The 25,675-nt window shown below is 41.0% G+C and overlaps 1 protein-coding gene across 6 annotated transcripts in view; it reads right to left on the reverse strand.

Annotated features, from left to right (window-relative positions):
* TBXAS1 (thromboxane A synthase 1) overlaps positions 1-25,675 on the reverse strand; it is a 244,161-nt gene that overhangs the window by 160,681 nt on the left and 57,805 nt on the right. For all 6 annotated transcript variants that reach the window (XM_030468312.1, XM_030468305.1, XM_030468310.1 and 3 more), the window contains one exon: positions 16,999-17,092. In XM_030468312.1, coding sequence (XP_030324172.1) covers positions 16,999-17,003 — 5 coding nt within the window. In that variant the 5' untranslated portion in view covers positions 17,004-17,092. The remainder of the gene's footprint in view (positions 1-16,998; positions 17,093-25,675) is intronic.

The following is a 25,675-nucleotide window of genomic DNA, read 5'->3' on the forward strand; positions in this document are numbered from 1 at the left end:
GATGGATTAGTGTAAGCATTCAGCACATCTTACTAATGGTGAATGAATTTTATTAGTTTTCTTTGCTGGCCTCCCTTAAGGGAAGCAAAGCAGTAATTGCATAATTTAAAGAAATGGAAACACCTTCTTGTTGGACAGACTTGCTAGCTAAATCTAATGAAAACAAAGATTTCAGGGGTGCTCTGATGACACAACACTGTTTTGTGGGGCAAAAAAATTGGTATATGGAAAAATAAAAGTTGGCTTTTCCCTAGGAAGTGAGACAGGGAATTTTTTTTTCTCCAAGCAGTATCTCCACTTATGTACAGTGTCCCTATCCTTCTCAGTTACATCAACAGCAGATTCCTGAAGATAACATTTAAAGAATAAAATATATTAACCAATTCCAGTAAGCAAAAGCCTCTCTTAGGTGCCACAAGAGTGTAAACAGACATTGAAAAGAGTACTGAAAAAATTACATGTCCACGTGCAAATCTTGCATCTTCAAGACTGTTTAAGTTTTCTTTTCTGATGCAAACTCTGGACTACCCCATATTGCTTTAACTCAGTAGTGCCTAAGTAGATCCTATTGAGACAGATGAGTTTCAAGAAAAGTTCAGCTTTAGGAAGCAACATTACTCTTTCAGTGGTTGATAACATCAGCCTCCTCAGAGACACTTCCCTTGTATACTCCTGGGGGTCTCTACCATTTTTTATGAATTGATTATAAAAATCAATGTCATTTAATTATCTGTGACCTATAAATGACATATAAATATATGTCATTTAATGATCTGTTTCATAGTCTGAAACTATGAAAAACATCTGAAAGAACTAAAATTATCACAAACTCCATCTGCACTGAGTTCCCAAATTTTGATCTTTTATCATGATGATACTAAGACACAAAACAGTGCCCAAATCAAAGCCCTAGGCTGCACGCAGAGCCCTCCATCATGGGAAGAGACCTGGAAAGAGCATTACATGTGACAGACAGTAATCATGCCACTTAATGCATTACTGAAAGATACCAGGACTATTTCTGTATTTTAGCATAGCTGGACAAGTCCAGCTTCCTCTTGTCTAATTCCCACCTTGTATGGATGCAGGCTCTTAAGCATGAAAGGAGAAAAATGTCCCCATAGATTGTACTGGTCTCTGATGCAGAACAGAGCATGCTGCTATCTGCAGCACAGACAGGCCAGGCACAGGCATGACAGGTCCCTTTTTACTACCATCTATCACGTGGCACCTCTGTAAAACCCACAAGGTTAAGGGCAGACAAGTCAGCTTGACACACACAAGCCTTGAGGTGAGCCCATACATTCAGCAGGGCACAGGAGGGGCTGAAGCTGCTGAGCTGCAAGTATCTTCATCTGAGCAATGTGAACAAACACTCAGTGTGCTTCATCCTGCTCCCAGACCAGCAGGCCAATAGGTAGGACAGACCTACCCTAAAACACTATGGATGGAAATATGTTGTAAGATCCTGGGCAGGACAGAATAGTCTTATCCCTTTGGGAATAAGACAAGCTGAATCCCCAACAGCCACACCACACCAAGCAGCTGACTCCTCACATCTTAAAATAATTATTCTAACAGGATCTCCTGATCTTCATAGTTACTCTTCATGTTCTGTCCTGAAGACAAACACTGCTTAAGAACCTAGCTACCCATTTGGTAGCTGGTAGGATCCAAGCATGGAAAACAGACATACTTAAAACCTTTATTCAGGCTTCCTTGGAACAAGAGATTAGCAAGAGACTGAAAAAAAACACTCAGTGCCAACCCTTGCTTGGGCTGGTGAGAGGACTGCAGAGAGCAGTAGGAGCTGAGGTAGCACAAGGAAACTGAACAGGAGGCTGCAGAGGAATGAGAACTTAGGAAAGCTCTAGGAATCAGCAAGGCCACCAGCCAGCACCCAGCCAGAGGGTGCCAATAAGAAGCACAGTCACAGTTCCAACTGTGATAACTTCATAGACAGGAGAGCTTGGTTTTGGAGGTGTGGATTGAATTGGCTCATGTCAGTGATTCATTTCTGTTTCTAGTTCATAACTCAGGGCTGGATTCTGCAGCAGCATCAGAAAAAACACCTTACCAATCCACTGGGGTTTTGGTGCATTGTTTTTTCTTGTTTGGTCTTTATTGTTGTTGGTTTTTAAATGAATGATGCTACATGCCTACAAATATCAGGTATTTAACAGAGGGATCAATGGATTTAACTGCCCTTTCAGAACTGCACCCAGAAAAGGAGACAGAGGCTTGGCACCCTCATTCAGTACAACAGCTATACAGAACTAAATGCTTTGGCACAAGGCAAGAAGTCAAGAGAAACCACTGCTCCTCTGCCTCCCTGTAAATTAACCACATTTCTAGGAGATTGGGCCACTGGCCGAAAGTAACCACTGAATGGGACAGAAAGCTCTTCTATCACAACCTCCCCATAAAGCAATAACACAGAGGGACTGTATAGGAGAGCAACAGAAAGGGACAACAGCTTCACAAGCTTCTTGTGAAGACAATCTCAAATGGAAAACTGTCAGCCCTTGCATCATACCGCATTTCTTATGTATAAAGTACATGTACATCTACAGAGCTGAGGGTTTGCACATTCTTGGCTCCAGGAGGATCACGTATTCTAAACAGTAGTTCCAAAACAGGGTTTTTCTCGTGAGGGTCCTTAAAGAAAAAGGAACTTTGTTCTGATAAACAGTAAGAAATCAAATGATGGGTCATTTGAAGGGCAATTTCTGCCCGGAAGTAAAAATCAAAATAATATGGTTCACTGTTTAGAAGAGCTCATAAAGGTTTAACCTCTTGGACATCAGTGTTTGTTCCACAAGAAAAGGGCTGGAGGAATGACCACTGAAGAATGTGGTATCCACTTATGCCAAGAGAAGTAAAAGGGCATCCCACCATATCATTCAAATCAGTATGGGGCACCCAATGAAAGCCTTGGAGAACCTCCTGCTGGTGCAGGATCTGGCAGGAGCCAGCTCTCTGCTGCACGATCTTTGAACCCAGCGTGCACACACCAGGCATCACCAGAAGGCACATGGACTCCTGATCCACTGCCAGTTCCCCAAGGACTCTCTCATAGACAGGACAGTTTAGGGGCTGCTTAACATGAGGGATTAAACTGAGGTTTTTTGACAGACTTTTCAGTTCAACACCTTTTTAATTCAAGATCAAAATTGCACAGTTGATCTGGAAGTAAAAATAAGGATCCAGATGAAGAGTGTAAATATCTATTCCTCTGACTCTCCTGCTAAAATTTCAAGCTAAAAATGTTACATGCACACCCCCCCTACTTATATGTAAAAGTATCTATTTATTCTTAACAACCTCAAGTTATTTATACGACAATGCAGGATGCACTAGAGAATCAGGTCCTTCAATAGACAGGCAAACATCTCAGCTCCTGTGGAGTTTTCTAGAGAATGATAGATGAAATGTAATTAAAAACAGCTTTGAACACTATCTTTAGATCCTCTCTCCCCCAAATCCTTAACACAGTAGCTGGACATTTAGTTTTGTCACATGCCAAAATCTTTGTGCCTAAAGAAAGCCACAGGAGGAGGAATTTTCACGGCTTTCTTTTACAGCAGTCAGTTGTCATAGGAGGTGGAAGGAAACAAACCACATAGAAAACAATTGCCAATTTGTGGTCTTGACCATTTAAAAAATGAATCCCAAAATAGCCTGCTAAATTGTTTCACCCGGAGAAAAATTACCCGTGAATACATATGCATGCACACAAAAACAGCATCACTTGACGCAGTGCTGATGGTAACTGCAGTCAAGGAAGAAGCGTTACTGCATTCCACATTGTGAAAAGACCACAATGCAGTAATTACTCTGAGAGGTTTTCTCAAAGCACAATTATTAAGCTAACACTATCCCATTATTGCTTGTTGCTATGGAGATAATATAATCAATATATTTTCTGGATTGATTTTTTTAAATACTACTAGCACATTGCACAATATAGCAAGACTTAGCTCAATGCATTAACTGATTTTAGTTTATGATTGGCAAAGTCTTGAGGCAATAGATTGCAATCCATCTCACGCCTATTATTTTATCAAGACGCTTCGTGTCAAAATCTCTGCTGCAAAAGCAAGTTTTCCTTGTTGAAAATGAGAAAAAGGATAACAAATTTCTCTGAAGCAAGGCAATCTTTTAAGCTAGAATTTAACACTCATTCCTAATTTTCCTTAGCCAAACAAAATTCAGACTGTCTGCAGAAGCAGTAGAAAGGGAAGTTGTATTTGAAATCTCCACTTAAGATGCTCATTTAGTCTAGTGAAGCTGCTTGGAGGTATCATCTTCTTCCACATAATATAAACTTTTCCTTCAGCAACAGGAGTCTCCAAGAAGGCAGCAGGGATCATAGCACTGTGACAGAGCTCTCTGGATGTAAATGGGGTTCAGGGTTTTGCCACCACCCCCCTTCCTGCACCAGCTTGGACCCATCACTCGCTACCTGCTCCCGCACCCAGCGCAGGATGGCGGGCACTCAGCCATTGGTCTCAGTGGGTGGTGAAGCAAAACTCTCACAGCTACAGCCCTTAGTTTCCTTGCCTGTAAAACTGCAAGATTGTTCCCTTCCTTCCAGGTCTTTCTCTGCAGATGATAAGCTTTTAGCAAATGCACGGACTGCTCCTGTGTTACAACAGTGGAAAGTCTGCACAAACCCGAGCCTCAGATTTTTGCAAGCCAGTAGCGTATTACGAGGCTTCAGTTCTGGCACTGTTGTTTTCAGCCTGTTAGCTCTGCTAGGAAGAGATGGGCTCATCATTGTGCAAGGTCTCAAAGCCTTTTTATTTCCCATAATTGTCCATAGAAGGATTTTAACAGGCTTTCTTCTCCCAAGTGGCCATACGGTGGTAAATTGCCTTCACCTTAGTCTCAGAGGTGACCGTATTTTGCAGCATGGTTTAAGTTCATGTAAAAATCTTCTAAGTGCTGCATGCTGGACTTTGCATAACTAGATGCAAGGAGTAATAGCAGCTTTTGACAGTAGCAATGCCTGTTAATTCCAGTGTGAATCATAAGTTAAGCGTAAAAGAATAATGGTTAAGCTTTTCTGTACCACACTGTGGCTTTAGCTGCCCTAGGTTAGACACCAATATACACATATAGGCACATTGGCCATAGTGTACAGTTGCTCGTGTAAAATGTGAAATTAGCAATCATAGTAATCACAGTAATTCCACCTTCTCTCTTCCCAAAAGGCACCAGATTGGGTGGTCTTGTCTTTCTACATGAATTGGGCTGAGGCCCAGTATTGTAAATTTTGGGGCCGGCTGGAATGGATCCATCAGGAATGATCATTGGCAGATTAAATATGTTGCCTGTTCAGCACATCTGGCCCTTCTGGCCCAGGGGATAAGTAACAGAGTTAGGAATGCAGACTCACAACCCACCCCCTGTAAGACTGCTGCACTGCCACTAACCCAAGGTGAGCTAAGGCTGCTTTATAAACCATCTCTGCCCTCCTTGCTCTGCATGGCATGGACCATGCTCTTCTATCACTCTTCTCAATGATGCCACTTTTATCAAAACAGCTCTAAATTACTATGAGGGCACGTGTTTAAGGGTATAAGGGATACAGTGTTTAAGATAAGCACAGGTGTATGGTCACTGTCCTTCCCACCTTGTTTACTTTTATGTTCTTTTTTATAAAAAATTTTTCTGCTGGACAGGGCTCAGGGTTCAAACAGCCTAATGTCATGTGTGAACCCTCAAGGATACCATCTGCTCATTCATCAGCACAGTAAACCATTGCTTAATACACATCACTGTTTCAAATGTGAAGGATAACTTCATTTGGCTGAAAACACTGACTGCATGCTGGTCATCACAATGCCTTATCAAGCAACAGCCCAGAAATTCTCTGAAACACACACTCATTTAACCCCCAGTCATTCAGGGGATATCCATTTTGGTAACAAGAATGATACAACTATATTCCTAAGCAGTAGGTCTCAGTAACACCCAGACAGCACCTCCACTAAGCTGGCTGCAGGGCTGATTTTAGCACACTCATTCATGCTGAGTAGAGCCTACAGGGAAGACCCTCATCATTTCAATGCTACCACCTAGCAAAGCAAAGTAACCAGTGTCCTGCTGCAAAGGACACTGCAGAGTGAGATATCCATTCTGCTCTTAATTTTAGGCAGCCTTGTCATTTGAATGTATCTGTTGGTACACTGTCATCTTTCTTATTGGGCAAAATATTTCTTTCTCTCTTTCTCTCTGACTTTCTATGGTCAGAGGTTTATCTCTTTCTTGTGGTTGTACATCCATCCATCATGGTCTGTATCATTTTTTCTCCTATTTATAATTCAGGTGGGTCAGGTCACTATAACCAATCTCTCCCCTTTCTTCCTTCATCAGGGATCTGTTGGGTATAGCTGTCTGTGTAGGTTCATATCTAGGTCTTATCACTTGACTGTCTCCTGAACCATTTGGGGCTTTTCTGCACAACATCCTGCTCTATGGATGAGGAGCTGAGGCACAGACTGAGTGACATCCTTGCTACTAACTAAAAATCACATTTTGCCTGGTGACATTCTGTAATTGCTGTGTATCTTCTTCTAGCCAAACATTACAAATTACCTTTTAAAAGAATGAAGTAATAAAAAATAAATAAATTATCACCCTGCAACAGAGGGATTGAACTGTGTCATTGGATGTTGAGATAACAGGCAGCAAAGAGTCATGCAGTGGTGAGAGACATGGTATTGAGACAGAATCCTGTCCCTGCACAGCAGGGGCTTCTCTTGGATCTCAGCTTTGCCAACCCAACTCTCTCTGCCCAGCAGGTTGACCCAAGTTGCTATAGGAAGATTCTGGGGTCTTGCAGCCTCACCTTCCTGACTTAGCCTCACAACAGAGCCCCAGAGGACAGAGAGAAAGGACAACTCTCACAGCATGGACCAAAAGGCTCTTAAAAACCTGTCACCTGAAGCACTTTGTCCGTGATTATGCAGAGAGGGGGGTTTGAGAGAGGAGGTTGGGGGGGAAGCCGGCGCGGCGCGGAGCTCCCTTTGCCGGCTCGGCAGCAGCGCTGAGCTCCGGGAGACGGGAGCTGTTCAAATGTTTTGACAGAACATGCCGATTGCTCGGGAATGTTTTTATTTCAGTCGATGTGCCAATCCTGCATAGCTTTCCAGTGGAAAGCAGGCAGACAGTCTGGGGCTGCTGAAATAAAATGACTTCAACCAGAAAGGAGAGAAAGTTGCATTTACAGGCTATATTTACTTGATTTGCGATTGTGTTTGGTTTTAACCAGTTTGTTGGATCGATTTCAATTTTACCTGGAAACTCCCCTTGCTAGCAGGGTCTAAGGCCAAAAGAGACCAAAGCACTGTAGAAAATTAAGCTCAACCAAAAGACTACAGGAACTTCCTACAGGTATGTAAGTAAACTGGACGCAGAGATTCATAGGGAAACCCAAAATGACTTTGCACTAAATTAATGATGTTCTAACTAGAGCTGCTTAGTCTCATTCTGCAAGAACCCAAATACCTCCATTTCTCCATTTGTGGTTGTCTTTCAAAGGCTTTCTTTTTCCTTTTTGCCTTTGGGAGTTATTTATAGGGCTATTATAATTTGAGGTCTGGTCTTCTTGCAGCAGGTCCTCCATCCAGGAAATGAAATAGCATTAGAAAATGAAATCTCACATTTATGAGGTCTTTGAGATGGTTCCCTGGGGCTTTGGGTTGGGGGAAAAAAAAAAAAAAAAAAGGAGTGAAAAATATAAACACAAACATAACTACAAGATACTCGCGTGGTGCCTATCTTTATCTGTCATGAATTATATGAGACTTTTTAGTAAAACAGAGACCAGTGATACAAGGTCAACAACTGTAGCTTTATTTCCCACAAGCTCTCCCATTTTGCCCTTGTGTGTGATCAAGCACCTTTTCCACCCTACCCTGGCTGCAAGGTGCTCCTGTCTGAGAATGTCCTCGGATGTGAACATCATGGAATGCCACCCCCTTACCCTGGCTGCCATGTCACACACTTTTCACAACACATTGTATGTTGCTGTGTATTAATGGATGAAGGGAGGTTTGTTCACCCCTTTGCAAAAATCATGTATCAAGCACCAGTTTCTCATTCATACTTTATGCTTCTTTCTTAGACTACCCTCTAGAGCCACAAGGTGCCTTGCCACCTGCTGCTTCCTCTCAACATACAGACAGAAAAGCAAGTAGAGGCAAATCAGTGAAGAATTTGGGGATCCCCATCTGCTTTCCCTGTGTGTCTAAATGGACACTTTCCTCCAAAGCCTCCTCTTGCCAAGCATCTTTTTCCCTTTACTTAAGTGGAACGTAATCACCGTGTTTGAAGTCCCACTCTCAGAGAACACTTAAATTAACCATCACATGGGACTTCTAACAGCTTCTGCAGCCCAGCTTTCACTAATCCTACTTAAATTACCTCTGGCATCATGGTACCTATTAAAAGTTAGCAGCTTTGTGTACTCCCAGAACTGAGGGAAGCCAAACAATGCACAAAAACTGCAGAAATTCATGAAAAAGAATAATTTGCAACTATTTTCTTCTGAAATTATTTATTTGATAGCATTTTTAGCATATACCTACATTTTAATTTCTTTTTCCCTTCTTTATAATTTTCACTTTTCTTGTCTCAGGGTAAAAAAAAAAACCACCAATATTCAGCAAGGGGTTTTTTTTCTACCTGAATATTTAAAATTTCCTCAGTGCAACTGCCCAAAACACATTTAACTTTTCCCTATGCCTTGTTAGAAATCACCTAAAATTAAAAAATATTTTAAAATTACAAAATTGAACAGCAAAGAAATAAATTGAAGTTAAAAAGTACAAGGACAACACAAGACTGTATTATCTGTTTCACTTCACTGCTTAGTGAAAAAAGAAAAAAAGATCATTTTGAATACACATTTTTAAAGCACACAGGTTTGTTTAGTCTTCCTATTGTTTTTAAGGAAAAAATATTCAAAGAATTGAAGGAGAAAAAAAACCTATATCAGTTCTCAAACACACCTGATTAGAATACAACTTTTGTTGATTCTAGTTTCACCTTGTCATCCATACTTGAACAAGCACTGAGGCCTCTGAGGACATGGAAAATTAGATTAACTTTTGAACTTTATAGGTCTCAGACAAGATTGGTCCTTTCTTAAAGTTCTCTGTCTTTTAGGTAACTTGCATTTCTGGATCAAATTGCATTAATACTTATCCAAAGAGCACTCTAGAAAATAACATTTCATTAATTTCTGACAAATTATGAGCATCCCAAACAGGCAATGGCTGCTTTACATCTGTCCCATGTCTGCAGGTACTGAAGCCCTCACAGCTCTGCCCCAGTGTCCACCCTGCCCTTCCCAGCACAGGATCCTTTTGACCACAGGCCATGACTAAAACCCCAATTTCACACTCAGTCCCTCTTGGGGAAAGTTGTATTTCATCCCTACATCCTGCCTGGGAAGGGAAGGAAGAGGGGAAAACCCAGTGAGTCATAAGTCTTACATCCAGATAAAGTTACCAGGAGGTGATGCCACCCAAGGTGCACCATAGGCAGCCAGAAGAGAGCACACAATGAGTGCCAAGGATTTAATGGCACACACTTGAACAGGCATTTCTCCAAAGCTTCCTGTTAGTCACTTCAGGATAAAGCCTTGCAGAAGCCCAGCTACCTGCAGTGCATCAGACCCACAGCAGCTCTACCTTCCTACTCTCAGAAAGGGAGGAGAAAACATCTTGCTCACCACCCTTTCAAGATGATTTGCTGTGCAGAGGGCCAGCTTCTTATTAGAAGCGACGTGCCATGCTGTAAACATTTCTAGTGGAGCCTGGGTTAGCAGCACTTGTAAGAAAACCCTAATGAAAATAAATTGTTATGTATTTACCCATATGCTGAGGAGCATATGGCTAATGCATTTAGACACTGCTAATGAAGTTAAGACTCAGCTAAATTTGTTGGCTCATGGATAACAACTGTTCTCAGCAACCATTCTGAGCCTGCTATAATTTTAGCATTGCAACTGATACCTGGCTATTATCACATGTACTGATCTTGCTGACACAGAACTTGTTTTCTGAATATTGGTTTCTCCACATTGCAATGTGATGGTCAGCAGCATATGATGCCACTAAACTCAAGATTTACAGGTATTGTGAGCAAGTTACAACTTCATTTAGAACAACAGACACTACTCTTATTCCTTGTAGCCTTGAGTCTATTATTTTCTTTCTTAAGTTCAAGAACTAAAAGATTTTCTTTAGTCCAATCTCAACCTCACATTGATGTGACTGAAGCCATAACTGAAGACAATCACACTAAGCACCTAAGAAATATTCCTGCTTTTTAAAGTCCATTTGTAGAAGACCATTAAGTTTACTACAACAGCTACAGAAGTCCTCCTATTCAGACATAACATTATTGTGCTTCTCTTCCAAGTGAAGATCCCTGCTGATCCCTGCTTCTTGTGGGAACTCTATTTCTTGAGCATAATTACAGGGATCCTGGAGTCCAAGCTAAAATCCAGTTAAAGTGATTACACTAGGTCTTTCTATATGCTGCTACCATTGCAGCTGTACATTATTTCCAGTCTCTTAATCCAGCTACTGAATAGCATAGCTGGTTTGTGTTTACTGTTTCTACACGTCATGACAGAGCTGGCTTTACTTTAGCTGTATGTGCTGCCTAAAGAGCAGGCTACACAGCAACTTCCAGAGGGTTTTCTGGTGAGCAAGCAAATATAGCCTCTAAAAGCAAAACACGTGACAAACTTCCCCTACACCGTTTCTGGGACTCAGGTCTTCTATTCTAATGGATATCAGGTAGCCATCTCTCTACTGACCTCAAAAAGCCACATGTTCTTGGTAAAGGATGGACTAGCACAGCAGATAGTGTCCTTCAGTACTGTTATTTTGGGGATCCACCTTACTCAGACATCTTTATTTATAGACCAGAGCCAGGCCCGACACTGATTCATGGCCCCACTTGCTCTGCAACTATTGCCAAATTGTTTAAAACCTCCTCTAGCCTTCAAGTGACCAAATCTCCTAAAGACAGCAGTGAATATCAGCCTCCCCAGGTCTACCTGAGAAGATGCTCAAAGTGTTTCACCATGACCTGATGAAAACAGAGACCTAGCTATTCTAGAACACTGTCTATACCAGTTTGCAGCCCCAAGGTGAAGCAAAAGAAGGATTTGCTGACCCAGAAAATAAGACAGCTTTGCCCTAGTCAGACTTCCTTGAAGTTACATTGGGAGGTGGGTGAAAGCCAGGAACATGATTGGAGAGACTGTCTTCTGGAGAACAATCTCTTTTTCACTTAAAAGGAAAAACCCTTTAGCTTGTAATTGCCTCAGCCATTGCCTCTCAACCTCATGCAGTGTTTAATAAAGAAAGCATAAATTATGTCAAAAGGAAATCACCAAAACATGGCTTAAAGAATACCAAAACCATGATGTTGCAACAAAGCTGACATCTCCTTCAAGGGGCAACTACAGGTCTACTCACTCCAATACAAGTGGGAGCTGTTCTGGACAGAAGCCACACAGTTAACATACCACTTCTTGGAGTACAAAAGGGATCTCTTTCTTTCCTCAAAGGCAAAACACTATAGTCCAAAAGACCAAAAGCATGCATCATAACCACAACCATTTTCACCATCATTATTCACCAGCAAAAGCAGCAATGATTGATCCCTTCTTTGTTATGTAAAACCCATTGGTTGCTTTGAGTATCCCAACAGTTTCCAGCTTCCATAAATGTTATTTGAAGTTGACATCATATTCAGGGATACCTTGCAGACACAGCTATCAGAAACATCAAATGCAAAAAAAGCAGAGAACATTACACCTCCACAGAAGGGTTTGAGGCTTACATACTGCTCACCCTGCTGAGATCCCACAAGCTCAGGGAGAAGCCGGGCTGAACCACAGCACAAGTCTGCCCAACAGGCTTGGGAGAAACCACAGGTCCAACTCTTGCTGAAGGGTGCAAGTAGCATTTAGTCAAGTGGAAGACAGCTAATTGCCATGTCTTGGTTTTCTGCAATAGGTTCCTGCAAACAGGTACTGCACTGACTTTGTCAGGGTAGCTGACAAGGCTAACACCTGATCAAAGGAGGTAGCACAGAATATCAGCTGAAACTAGGGAAATACACATATTTGAAGGGGGGAGAGACTGGTTTATAGATGCATGAATATACTCATAAAAACACATCTAACCCCAGGTTTTCTGTCATGTTGCAGAATGTGACATGTCTAGGTTTAGATCTGCACCACATGTATTCATGTCACATGAAATGTATGCATGCCCAGGCCTCCATTAAGGTGGGAGGGTTTCCTGGGATGTAAAGGAAGACCTGAGGCACCCTGTAAGGTCTGTTTGGGCAGTCAGCAGTCCACGGTGGACATGCACAGATGGCTGGAAGAGATAAAAACAAGTTGATCTGTGATGCCATAGCCACAGTTTCTGGTTCCTTACAGATAGCTATCAAGTGGCAAAACAAATGCTCCCTGTCCCATTCCTCTCCTGTTTACCTGCACAAAGCAACACAAAACCATATGTAGGCTTTCACTGTCAGTGTAAGCTATATTATTCTTGTAATTAAATCCAGCCCCGTGGCCTGTCTGAGACCTCCTCTTCTTCCTTTTCCCCTCCTCTTTGCTCCCCTCACCATTTGCTTCTTTTGAACCTTGTTTAGGTTTGCATGCTGTGTCATTAAATTCCAGAACAGTAAACACTGCAGCCTCTCTCACTAATCACTGACATGCTGCTTTCTAGGCTGAAATTAGACATGGGATTAATTTCATTCCTGCAAGGACACAGTCTTTTATTTTTCTTAATGTCCAACTCACAGGATGCTTCTGGCAGATGCACAGTGGAAAAAAAAAAATTGTGTTTGCTCTCTGCTTCCTCCCTCCACTTTCTGTGTCTTCACTCCCACCCATCAGCCATAAAACATCACAGCCCAGCCAGATCCCAAACTGAAAGCCAGACAAAGCACCCACACAGCCCCTGCCTCCATTCAGCAGAAATGGGCCACTCTGGGATAGCCGAGGATCCACAAGTAGGCCAGACAGAAATAAACAGGGTAAACAAAGAGTATCCTGTCCAACCAGAGAGGGACTAAAGAGAGCAATGTCCTTCATTAAAATGCAAAGCAGGGATACAAGCACACAGCCAGTCAAAAGCATCACTGGAGCTTACTAGGAGTAATAGAAGGGAAGCAGCACATGACCACTCCATTGTAAGGACCCAAAACACATCACCCAGCTGCACAGGGGCACAACTGCACATCCCACCTACCACATTCCCAAACATAGCAGCCAACCACCACACACCTACCACCACCCCAAGACACCAGGGACACCATCCCCAAGGCTACAGCAGCACAGTGCTGCTCTCCAGGTGGCTGAGTAGGGAGCAGTGCAGACAGGTACAGTACCAGGCAACCAGAGTCGTGCAAATATCAGAGCCAATGACATTTAAAAACAACCTAGGTGGCCTTTTTAGAAAGCTGATGGGAAAAAGGGAGCAAAAGCAGAAGCATGGCCATAGCAACAGGTCAAGTGCTTTGCCGGGGTCCTTTAGGAGGAAGGGTGACAGGACGTGTGTGCCTGCTTGGTTCTCGGAGCATTTGTCATGTAATAAAATCATTAGTCTGGAAATTCATGGGAGAGTTCTGTTTAGTTTTTCTGCAACCTGCTGCTCCAAAGCCCTTGCAGATTCCACGTGTGAAATTCCATGCTGTGTACACCCTTGTGTCTCCTGCTATGCAGCGATCGCAAGGAAACCTCATGTTTTTCCACACAGTGGTAGGAAAAAACGCAGTACACGGAGAGGTGGGGGGACAGTCAGGAGTTTGTCACAAAACAGCAGTCTGCTGCAAGTCTGCTTGGTTACTGGGAAAACTGAACATGCTGCTTTTTTCAAACAGCCTAATGGTATTTATTATTACATCAGACTTACCCACCAAAAATCATTCTCATGCAATGGAAGAATTTTTAATCTAATATCTTGGACTCGGATAATTTCCCAGCTGCAGGAACTGCAATAATTTCCTATCTTCTCATTTTTGAGATAAGCTGATTAACTTGGGTATGTTTTAGTTTCAGGGTGTGATTATCTCTATTGTACTTGAGAGAGAAGGAGCAATTTATAGTAAAATAACTGTTTTCCCCAAGTCAGTTCTTACAGTCTGCTTCTCTGTGATGTAGATAGGTCTATCCTATTGCATTTCTCTTAACTCCTTAAGTTTCCATTCTTCATTGTCCTCTCTCAGAGACACTGTATTACAGCAACTCTTATCCAAAGAAAATACACTGAGAAATCCTTGAAATAACTCCAAAAAAAAAAATCTCATGGAGAAAATATTTTCTTCTTTAAAATACATTTGAAAGTTTATCAAAAACCCACAACCCCACACTGTAGATCAAACCCTGCCTGTATTTTCCATTTATTTTCAGGAACACTCACGAAGAATAATAATGCAAAAAAATTTTAGGCCCGATGTTCTGCTTACATAAACAGCAGAGCAGAACAGCAACCTCTGTTCACTTACTGATTTACAACCAAGTAAGGGAGAAGACATGCAAATCCTTGAATTTATGCTGTTACAAATTGAAAAACACTGCATACTCCCACAATTTTGTTGAGAGCCTTTGATATTTAATGTTTTTTCTTAAATTCCCAGATCCTAAATTTACTTGATTATGTCAAAGTGACTGCCTTCCCTCCTCTATTTTTTTTCCTTAAGTTTCTATAATGATAATACCAGGGGAAAGCCTGCAATGATGAAATGAAGGCACTTTCTGGACTGGGTCTATGTTGAAGTGTTTTGATTTCCTTTTCTATGTCTCATTGTTATTCAATGGGCTTTTCAACCTGTGTCTTACAGACCAAATTTGACAGCGGAAACACATAAATAACTCATATGCAGATTCTTGTAAAGCATGTATCAATTCATTTTCCTTAGTCACCATTCGTTAATTCCTCTGAAATAAATGTTTATGAGTTGAAAACCACAGTCTGATGATTCAGTGGGAGCATGGCTCATCTGCTTTTCCCGCACAACATTGTCAATACCAAGAAGGAGCCTATTTTAAAAGAGGCTCTCCAAAAAAAAAAAAAAAAAAAAAAAAAAAACACAAAACAAAACTAGCTCAGTGCACAGCTGTGCCCTCACAGCTAAAACCAAACCCATCCCCAGGAAGGTGACAGGCAGCCTCTGGTTCTCCGCTCCTGGGGAAGGGAAAGTGGAAGCTGTCCTCTCCTGACTCCAGTGAGAGCACTTGTGTTCCTGAAAATGCTTTCATAGAGAACAGCCTGCAATATAAAAGCAGCCTCCCTATTACCAGCACGTTGCTATGGGCACTATTTCTAAGAAAGTATCCACAGAAGCAGATCCAGAAAATATGGCAATATATGTGAGGGAAGATAGAAAAATCACAAAGGACCTGGACTTATCCCTGCTTGTTCCTACTGGCAGCTACAGGACCGAAGAGAAGATGGACAGAGAAATGTAGTGCTGGACGTACAGCCTGGTGGGGCTTGTGGTTGTGCATCACTCAACTCTGTTCACAAACCCTGCCTGGAAGAAGTATTTCCTGGTATTCCAACATAAAATTTCACAGCTACCTTTAATTTGTTTTACTAGCTTTCCTAAAAGCTAATAAAATCAGGCTTATCTTTCCTTCATTAGCCAGCTTTAAGCGAATCTAATGAATGCAACTCCTGTAATAAAATTTGCCTAATAGATCCTAGATAAGAATTTAGAAAAACTTTCTGCTGGTATAGGGCATGCCTGTCTACAATATATCAAAATAACTTACTCTCTAGGCACCTTTTGCTATAGTAAGTGTTAACAGGTGACTAATAATAACTGGATTTTGCCACCAAAGATCTACAGAGCAAGGAGCTTCATGCCATCCATCTGAATCTAAACCAGAAGAGTGAAGATGAATTGGTCTGTATTCCACACCACCAGCATCTCCCATATGTTAAAGTCACCCTGTCAGTTCCAGCTCAAGTTAATAAAGAGTGGATCAAGTCCACCTTTTATACTATTTTCTAAATGAAATCAGATGTACATGTAAAACTGGTATTTAAATGGGTTTTACCTAATAACGAGACAGATATTGACAGAACAATCACCATGAAGACCAAGGTAAGAGACACTATATTCTCATTATTAATTCTAATCTCAGCACGGCTATTGATGACCATGCACTTAAAAGAGGAAATTAAGCATCAGCTGGAGTTAGCCCAACTTTCCTGAAAAGTTGTTGGACTGCAACAAAGATGCACAAGAGATATGCTGCAAGATTAAATCAGAGAAATGCAGCTCCTCATTACTAAGAGAACCTGAACCCTCAGAAACAGTACTGAAATTGAGCAAGGAACAAACAAACTAACTAAAAAAAGCCAACATCCAGCATTAGCAAACTAAGGAGATGGGTGAGGAAAATAAAGGAACAGAATCCAGAGGCAGAATCTCAATCCTTCTTCCTCTTCTTCCCTTCTCACACAGAATGGTTACAAGCAGAGAGCAACAGCATTTGGTGGTACCTAATCCCAGCTATTGCTTAGGAGCAAGCAATGTTACTGGCTTTAAAACAAATGTGTACAATCAGCAAAAGCTCAAACAAATAGAAAGGTCATAGGAGCCAAAAAACACTCAGAACAAACCAGTCGGGGCTAGTTAACATAATCTTCTCTATATACGTAAGTTTGTTTCACTGAGGGCATGAACTTTCTTAGAAAAGCTCATGTAATTAACTTGCAGGAGCTTACACATTTTATTCCCCTTAAGTTAACTCTACCCTGAAGTTAAAACTGCTTGCACACAACTGCTTCTTCTACCAATTCCTTCAAAAAGCAGAGTTTTACTTGTACCAGAAGGAGATGCTCCAGTTGAAGTGTAGCATTCCCTTCAATTCCTCTTCCCTCCTATCCACACGTCCCATTACTTTGGATAGATACAAAGAAAACCACATCTTACCTCATGGAAAAAGAGCAGGTTTCCAATGAAAGGAAGAGGAGGAGGATGTCGGATACCAACTTTGCTTAGCTTGGAGAATGCAGAGGTGGAGTACCTAGAAAAAATAAGGGAGTGGGTTAATTTTGGATCTTGTCATCACAGGACTCACCCTAGTAATTGGTTCAGATAATTTTCCTGGATTCAAAGAGTGAGAAGATGCTTTCTGTATTGGCCAAATACAGAACTGCCAATGTGGTGATACTGCTTAGCAGCTCCTTGGGGTCACAGAAATAAATGCAATTTACACACTGGTGTTTCAGACAGGGCAAATAAATGAAGGGTCTCACAACACAGACATGCAAGTCAAGCTGTGGATAAACAGAACTTCTCTTCCCACAAAAGGTCTTGTAAGTCAGAAGTTACTTTCTACAGGTTTTGTGAGGTTACAAACAAGACTGAAGCAAGCGTTTGGGTTTTAACTACTGTGACACAGCCAGGAAAGGAACAAGACACATCTTCAGACTATTATTTTCCTTCTTTTCTCCCATCACCACTACCTATACAGATCACAGAACAAGAATTCAAACTAGTCTCACTTGTGCATGAGCCAAGACACTGTCAGAATGCTCAAGTCATGCCTAGTATTTGGGCTAGATATGCTGATTAAGTGATTTTCCAGCTGCCAGTCAGCAAATTAAACAAAGATAAAAAATACAGGGGATAAAAAATGCAAACTGAGAGGCTTCACGCATCCCTTGTTTCAGCAAAAACTGTGGCATGTTGATAGGGGCAATACTGGAAAAAAATAAAAAACAAAGTAATTTTTTTTTCTCCAGTCCCCCTGTTTTAATGCAAACAATGGATTTAAGTCAGTGAGCTTCATTTAGTGAAGCCTGAAAGAGCAGGAGCTAACAGCAGCAGTTTTGGCTAGCCAACAATACAATAATACTGAGTATTATCATTCTGAACACTATCACCAAGAAGACTAGGGCAAAAGATCTTTAAGATTAATAAAGGTTTTGTCTATATTAACACCTTAGCTCAGAACAATACTGCAATTCTAAAGCTCTTCACAATGGTTCTCTGTCTGGGGCAGCTTTGGCACATGCAACCACACCTTTTTCAGATGAAACTGAGGCTGAAGGTCTCCTCCAGACTTTCATCTCTTACCAGGAGAGATCTGAACTAACGAGTGGTCCTTTAGCTTTGGACCCCAAGTGTGGAGACTGTTTAGCCCTGGAGAGAAAATTAAATCGAACCCAAAATAAAACCTATGAACAGCATATAATACAGGGGTCACAATATCAACCACTTTAGTCCATCAAGCCTGCAAATCAACCCCATAAAAATAGGGAAAAAAACAAAAACAGAAAACAAAACAGAGGGAGAGCAGAAGCAGAGCCCTCAGATTCCTATGGGCTGACTCCCTCTTAAGCCCAGCATACAGCCTTGTTGACTCTGAAAACTCTGCTAACCAGTTCCTATGATTTGGACCTTTCCTCCTTCAGGTCAAGTACCTGATGTGCATCATCTGAAATGCCCTACCTGGCACAGGCAGGAATATTTTGATTTGACCTAATGGACACACTGCACAATTCTTGGGGGTTAAGGAGGAGTGGGGAGAGAAAAGAAGATAAAGGACCAGAAAATGGTCCTTTCCTCCAGAAGGGGAAAAAAGGAAAAAGATACTTTGCGAAATTAAATATATAAACCTAAGGTAATTAAATCTCACATGGCCAGCAAAGCAGAATGGGACTTAAGTATCAAGTCAGGAATCAGTAACTTTTTGTATTTCCATTTACTGAGAAGTTTTCTTGCAGCACAGTCCATAGTCTCTTAATGGGTTTCCTTTTGGGAAGATATTTTACAGAAATCATTCTCAGAAGACACAGATTTGATAATTTTTAAACAGCAACAATGTTTTGTTATTTTTTATTGGGCAGTACAAACTTTCTAATAGAAATTATATGTTTTCAGTCTACGCAAATGCACTATTTCAATATGACAAGGTATTGCACAGTAAAGGCACAGAAGTCAACATTTATTAGACATTTTATACATATTATTGACTTTTTGGTTGCTCAACTGCTTTTAAAAAATGTAAGAGTTTTTTCTTATTGAAACAGCTAATACTCTTGGGGAAAGAAATGTTTTAACTTCAAAATGACAAACAGCCTACATGATACATTTCCTTTCTCAAAGAGAGGATTTTTTTGCTGCTGTTTGAAAATCTTCTTAAAGTGTCTCTGTGTCATAGCAAAGTCCTCATTTCTGTATGTAAACAGTGCAAGAGATGAAAATCTCGTCAGTAGAAACCTGTCAATTTTGCAGCATTTTATACTGGATGTTTCAGTTCATAGTACATGGCAGATCACAAAAAAAAAAAAAAAAAATCAGGAAAACAGGCTTGGCCTACAGTTAACTGCTATTTCCACTGTACACAAGACATTTCATAGACTCCTGGTCTTCAGGTACTACAAAGTGAAAAGTGACTGTGACAGAGCCTTACCCTACCCAAAGTAAACAATGCAATCACCAAATATTTAAAAAGGAGCAGAACCAAAGAGTACCTTGCACTCAGTTTCACAAGGCAAGAAACACCCAGACTCTGGAGACTATTTATGCTCAGGTGAGCAGTTCATCTTTGTCAGTTTCTGAAGATTACTGACAGCTCCATGCAACCGAGGATTTGCTTTCCTTTTTCCCCTCCTAACATGGTTTGCTCAGATGCTTTTTATTCAGTCACATTTGAAGTAGGTATTCAAAAGTTAAGGAAAAGCAATTTACAATAAGGTGGGAAGCAGAAGCACTGGAGTCAAGGTACAAGACTGAAATGTAACAAAAGGGCAGAACAGGGAGGGGGAAAAAAACTTCCTGGATATAGACATCTAGTTCTACCCTATGATTTCACTGTATTTCTGGGATTTTTGAAATATCTGTAGTTTTGCAGAAAAGGGAATACAAGTGCTTAAAGACTGATGGTGCTGCACACACAAAAAAGGAAGATCTAACATTGCACTGGTAACCTTGACTCCGGCCCCTTCTGATGTGACAGCTGATGTCCTGCAACCTTAAATATTATTGAGAGAGAGAAGTAGCAGTGACATGGATCTTTTCAAAAGAAGAAAATAAAAATTGTCCTGTATAACACATGATGAACACCACCAACATAGGAATCTGACAACTTCAAGACACAAACCTTTGCCTTCTCAGCCAGAAGCAATCTATAACTCAAACAGGCTAATTTATATCTTTAGGGTACTCAGCATACCCATAACACACATCTGGCTGGCAAGTCACAGAGCTGTTTGCTCAGCACAATGGGAAAAGAATCTGGGTTTAGTCACTGGGATGGAGAGGTGGGCTAGAAGCTGGCAGAGTGCAAAGAGGCAGTCACTAGACCTTCATCTGGAGAAGCTGTAGATTTAAATTTATCTCCATTAAGGGTAGAAGACCAGCCAATGCACTGAGCTGGGCTAAGTCAAATACAAAATCAAAAAACAAAATTGATACTGAGAGGTGACCAAGATGACCGAATATGTGGAACAGTTTCTGCACAAGGAATAAGCAAACAGCCTATAAACTTAACACTGGAAAAAGAAAGAAAATGATGTAGGATATGACAACTATATTTAAGATCCTGCATAGCTTCAAAAACAAATAAAGAATTAGTACCCACTATTTAAAGAAACATAAAATCCACAAATGAATATTCAGGTGGAAGGATTAAGAATCAAGCACTTCTCCAAGTAATCAATACATTAACTCTGGAACTGGGAATGCTGTCTGTTCCAAAAGCTTAAAAAGCTTCAAAAAGTTGTTAAATAAGTCAACAAAAAAAAAACACAACAAAAACCCCACCAAAACCCAACAAAATCAGCAGGCACTTTTAAATCATGAACTTAACAAATGTAAGAGATACATGGAAAAGATTAAAGGGAAAGAGGGGAAATTAATCAAATTTATTTTCCTAAGTTTATTTCCTAAGGCTATAAGCTTGCAACAGCAGAATAAGACATTAGACTTATAAAACCTAAACCACTGCAATTTTCTTAAAAGGAAGAGAGGAAGGAGTCTTTACACAAAGGGAGGGACACAAGAAAAGGATAAAGCTCTGATGTCAGCAATATTTACTGGACAATCTAGCACATTCTCACTCAAAGGAGAAACATACCCTAATATTTATACAAGTAGGGTTTCCTGCACAGCTATTAATTTAAAACTTTGGCATTAGATTTTGAACAAAGTGACAGGACATCAAAAGTAACCAGAGAAACAGCCGTAATGAAGTAGATCAATAAACATTTCTATAACTCTTTGAAGACATTCAAATGGCCTCTCATAGCTAGATACTTTCCATATATATTAAACACAACTGTTAAAAAAAAGTTATTATGCCAAATATACTCTTGTAGGCCAGCATGGCTGATTTAAGATCTCAAATATGAACTTCTCTCCACAAAACACCAAGCAAAAAACAAGGAGAAAGAGTTAAATTCAGCAGGTAACTAACATGAGTTGCAATGAGCATATAATCAACAGAACTTAGGCACCTGGCCAGAGAGGGTAATAATAATCAATACTGCAAGAAAAAGTATTATACAGTCTACCATTAAGGGCAATCTATTTGTGCATCAGATAAAACTACAGAATTGCCAATTCTGCATCATAGAGTTCAACATACCATTGAAATTATCCCAAATTTCTCTCAATAGTGTAAGTGCGTCATTCCTTCCACATCTAAGTAATGCAGAACCTAATAATATCTGAAAGCTATAAACTAGGACACTTACAGATAAAGAAAGTGATGTTATTTAATTTCACTGTTAGGAGTTGGGAGGCGCATTATTTTGGAAGACTGAGTGGGAAAATAAAGAATTTTGCTGAGATAATGGAAAAGATGCCTGCCAAACAAGAGATAATCATCACATATTTTCACCTGCTTGCTTCTATTTACATATACCCATACCAGATCCCAGTTAACACTGGTGTGTGTTTTGCTCACAACACAGGGATAATACACAAAATAATGGTTGCCTCCCCAGTATTACAGTGATGGCTCATTTAAAGTAAACAAGCATCCCCAGAAGCACTGCCTGGACAGCAGTCTCACCAAAACATTGATTTCATCCCTGGGCTGGCTAGAGTTGGCCTTTCTGCTCTTAGCCCTCTCTGGGAAATTTTACATTACAAATTCTGGAGCAGGGTCACTGGAGAGCTGTCATCACACAAGCCTTACTTTTAGTCAGATGCTCAGGATACTTAAGGTAGAAAATCATTATCTGGTCTGATTCCAGAAGAACACACAGAAACCAGGACTTGCAAATGAGGGAATATTGCAGATACCACCCCAGGTGGCTAAAAGCAACTCTAATTACTACCTAAAAGTGTAATCATTAAAGAAAAAGCAAAAAACACAAAATTAAATTGGCTGTCTGTCCCCAGAAGAGAGGTAGGCCCTGAAGCATGCTCTCACAAAGCTGGAAAGTGAAGAACGGGGAAAGTAAATCCCTCTTATAACTTATTCTAACCTTGGTCAACAAAGATTACCAAATTGCCTTTTACTGTTACCAAACAATACCCCTGGAGAAAATGGAGTTTTCTGCTGAAAGGAAAGCATTTGGTTGTATAGCACATCTGGCTCAGAGTAAGGAATTATTACTATGCCTCCAACAAAAGATGCAGAATATCCACAAGTATAATTTCGGCACATTCTAGAGGTTTCTTCAAAAGAGACTTCAACCAGTTTTGGATAAGGCTATTTAAGTATTGCAATTTTACTTTCAAACCCAACAAATCCACATTTTTAACTCTGAATTTGTAGGGCTGTAATGCCAGTTTCAGAGATAATGAGAAGTTCCATGTAACACTTGCTCTTCTTAATCACTTGCATGCGTTCCCAGTGTTTTAATTTTGATATAATTGCACAAGAAAAAGACAGACATTTCACACACTTGCACCATCTGCCTCCACATAGGCAGATGTTTTCCAGCTGCAGAACCTAAATGACCACAGGATTATTATTTTATTGAAACTTTTGCAAATGCACCTGGAATAATGTACAGGAAAGGCCAAATTATAAGCCCAATATTAAATCTATCCTCATATATCTGCTAACTATCATTTTTAATCCATACTGTTCTGGTCAGATGAACAATTCTTTTAGTGTCTCTTAAGAGAAGTGGTAGGCTTAAGGGACTGGTTGTAACAAGGCTGCAGGTTGTCACGGTGTCTTTAAAGCTTTGGATGTTGCTTGCTTTGGTTAAAAAAAAAATTAAAAAAAAAGCAATGAATCAAGGCCAATTAATTGAAAAAGCCCATACAGAAAAGCAACACACTTCACTATGCTCCATAGTAGCCCTGGGAGAGACAGATGGCCCTTACAGCAGGCCAATGACAATATTTCATCACCTCTCTCAGAATGAAGCCCCTTCACATTGGGCAGTGACTTTTCAAAAAAAAGAGCAGAAGAACAAGAGTCATAAATCCACAGCTTCAGCCCTTTGGTTTTGGCTCAACACCTGACAGAGGTCAACAGCAACAGAGTCTGCTGTGCCCTTATAGCAATGCATATCCTTTGGAAAGGAGCTGGGACCTCCACCCGATGTGGGTGCGAAGGGAGATCTGCTCACCAGAAGGAGTTTCCACAGCAGACCTGAATTCTGGTGGATATGCAAGGCCAAACAGAACGTCCAGAGGAAGCCTGGGTCAGAGCTGATAGCAAAGCTCAGCTCTCTTGTCACAGCCCTAACCACAGGCTGAGCCTTCCTTTCACTCCCTAGGACCACTGGTGCCATTCCGTCCTTGAAAACAAATTTCCTCTTTTTATTCACACAGAAATTGTGAAGCACACAGATGAAAACAGTACCACCTCAAGGCCATAAATGTTCTTGCTTCAGCCAGGAAGACTGACATTTGCGTTGGCAGGTGCATTGCTGGGGAAAATGGCTTTCTAAAACTATAGTATAATTTTGCAAAGTTTTTTTCTTCCTCTGCATGCAATTACAGGTATTAATTTTGTAACTGGACATCTTAATTGCATAATTAAGAGGACATGAAATTTCAGTCTACTTAGTCTTCCTAATTGTTATGCAAGTTCCTATCCTAGTGATACAAGTCCATTTGCAGAAAACATGGCACCCATTTCCGAATGAATCTCAGCCATCCCTACATCCCAGCAATAATGGGATGGATGAGAGATGTGGTTTTGCATTCAGTCTGAGGGAGGAAAGTCTGCCTGGGAACCTGGTCATTCTGGCTTTTCATTGCAATAAAGGAAGTACTCACTAGGCCACTGGCCCATTATTTGACAGGGTCAAAAAGGGGTTGCAATGCTATGGAGGCTGCATTCCTGAAATGTTATCTAGCACACACATCAAGTGCTGATGTGCTGCGCAGGCAAAGCCAAGTTGTATTCCCACTAGAGTATACGTATCTCAGCTGCCTTTCACTTTTTAATCCATGCACTTCTGGTCCACCAGACAACTTGCTGGATGTCTGTTGCTGTCAGGGAACTGGCTGCAGATTTCAGGTCTTGTACCACATTTAACAGCACCAGTATGTACAGAGCCACTCCGTGGCTTTATGGAAAAACAGCTGGCACTAGGGCTGCATGGAGTCACACCCTGTCAGGGAAAGGCCTGGAAGAGACAAAATTGTGTCAAGAAGGTCAGCGCTTTCCAGTGCTTCTGGGCCCGAGGTGTCTTCCTTGACTGAAGACAAGGTGGGGAACACAGCCTTTCCTCCATTTATGAGAACAGCCTTTTAGTGTATAGGTGGCAGGATGGCAGGCACCAAAGCACAGAGAAAAGGAGTTACTGGAACAAACCTTCAGGCCTCTTCGCCACTTGTAGTCTCAAATGAGTAGCTCTGACAGAGTTCAGGGACAATTCACCTCCCTTTAGACAGTCTTGGATGAGCACAGGCAGACCTTCTGATTATATGGCACATTAAAAAATTATTTTCTTTATTTATTTTTAATTTAAAAGTGCAAGGCCACTACCCATCCAGTGCACTGAAGAGGGCAGAGGTCCTGCTGACCAGAAAGAGATGTGATTAGAGCACCACAGATCATTTCATAGTGTCCAGAGAGCCTGAATTAATGATCCAACGCCCAACTTTATTCTGGCTTTTTTTTAACTCATGTGTACTTGACTTTACAACCTTAACAACGCTCCTTTAATGCAATTTTCTGCGCAACTTCTCAGGTTTTTAAAAAGCTCATTAAAAATCCATCATATTGCATCATTTTGCATCCCTGGGGGTCATCGTAAGACCCTAAGACTGTGGTAGAGACCTTTGCCAAGTGAGCTAATGGTGGAGCTGACAGAAAAGCAGATTGTCTTTCATGCAAGGGAGCTGCGAGGCACAGCCTGCCAGAGGGTCTAATACTTCCTTGGAGAGAAAAAAACAAAAAAACAAAAAAACCCACGCAAACCAAAAAAAACCAGCAAAACTGAAGAATTCCCAAACCAAAAATGTGAGCCTCCTTGCTGGTTACTGACACCTCACAGCTGAGCCCTCATCTGCTCCTCTGGCGATGATTACCACATCTCCATTTTTCCTCACCCAAGGTCCTGCCATGGCTCTCTGCTTTTCACTTGAGCAGACCCACACAGCTCCCCTTGCCAAGCCTCTGCCTCACCTTCCATCACGAGCTCCCCAACCAACCTCTTCCCAACACAGCCCCCTGCTCCAT

This window comes from Calypte anna, chromosome 1 (assembly GCF_003957555.1).
Source record: "Calypte anna isolate BGI_N300 chromosome 1, bCalAnn1_v1.p, whole genome shotgun sequence".
NCBI lineage: Eukaryota > Metazoa > Chordata > Aves > Apodiformes > Trochilidae > Calypte > Calypte anna.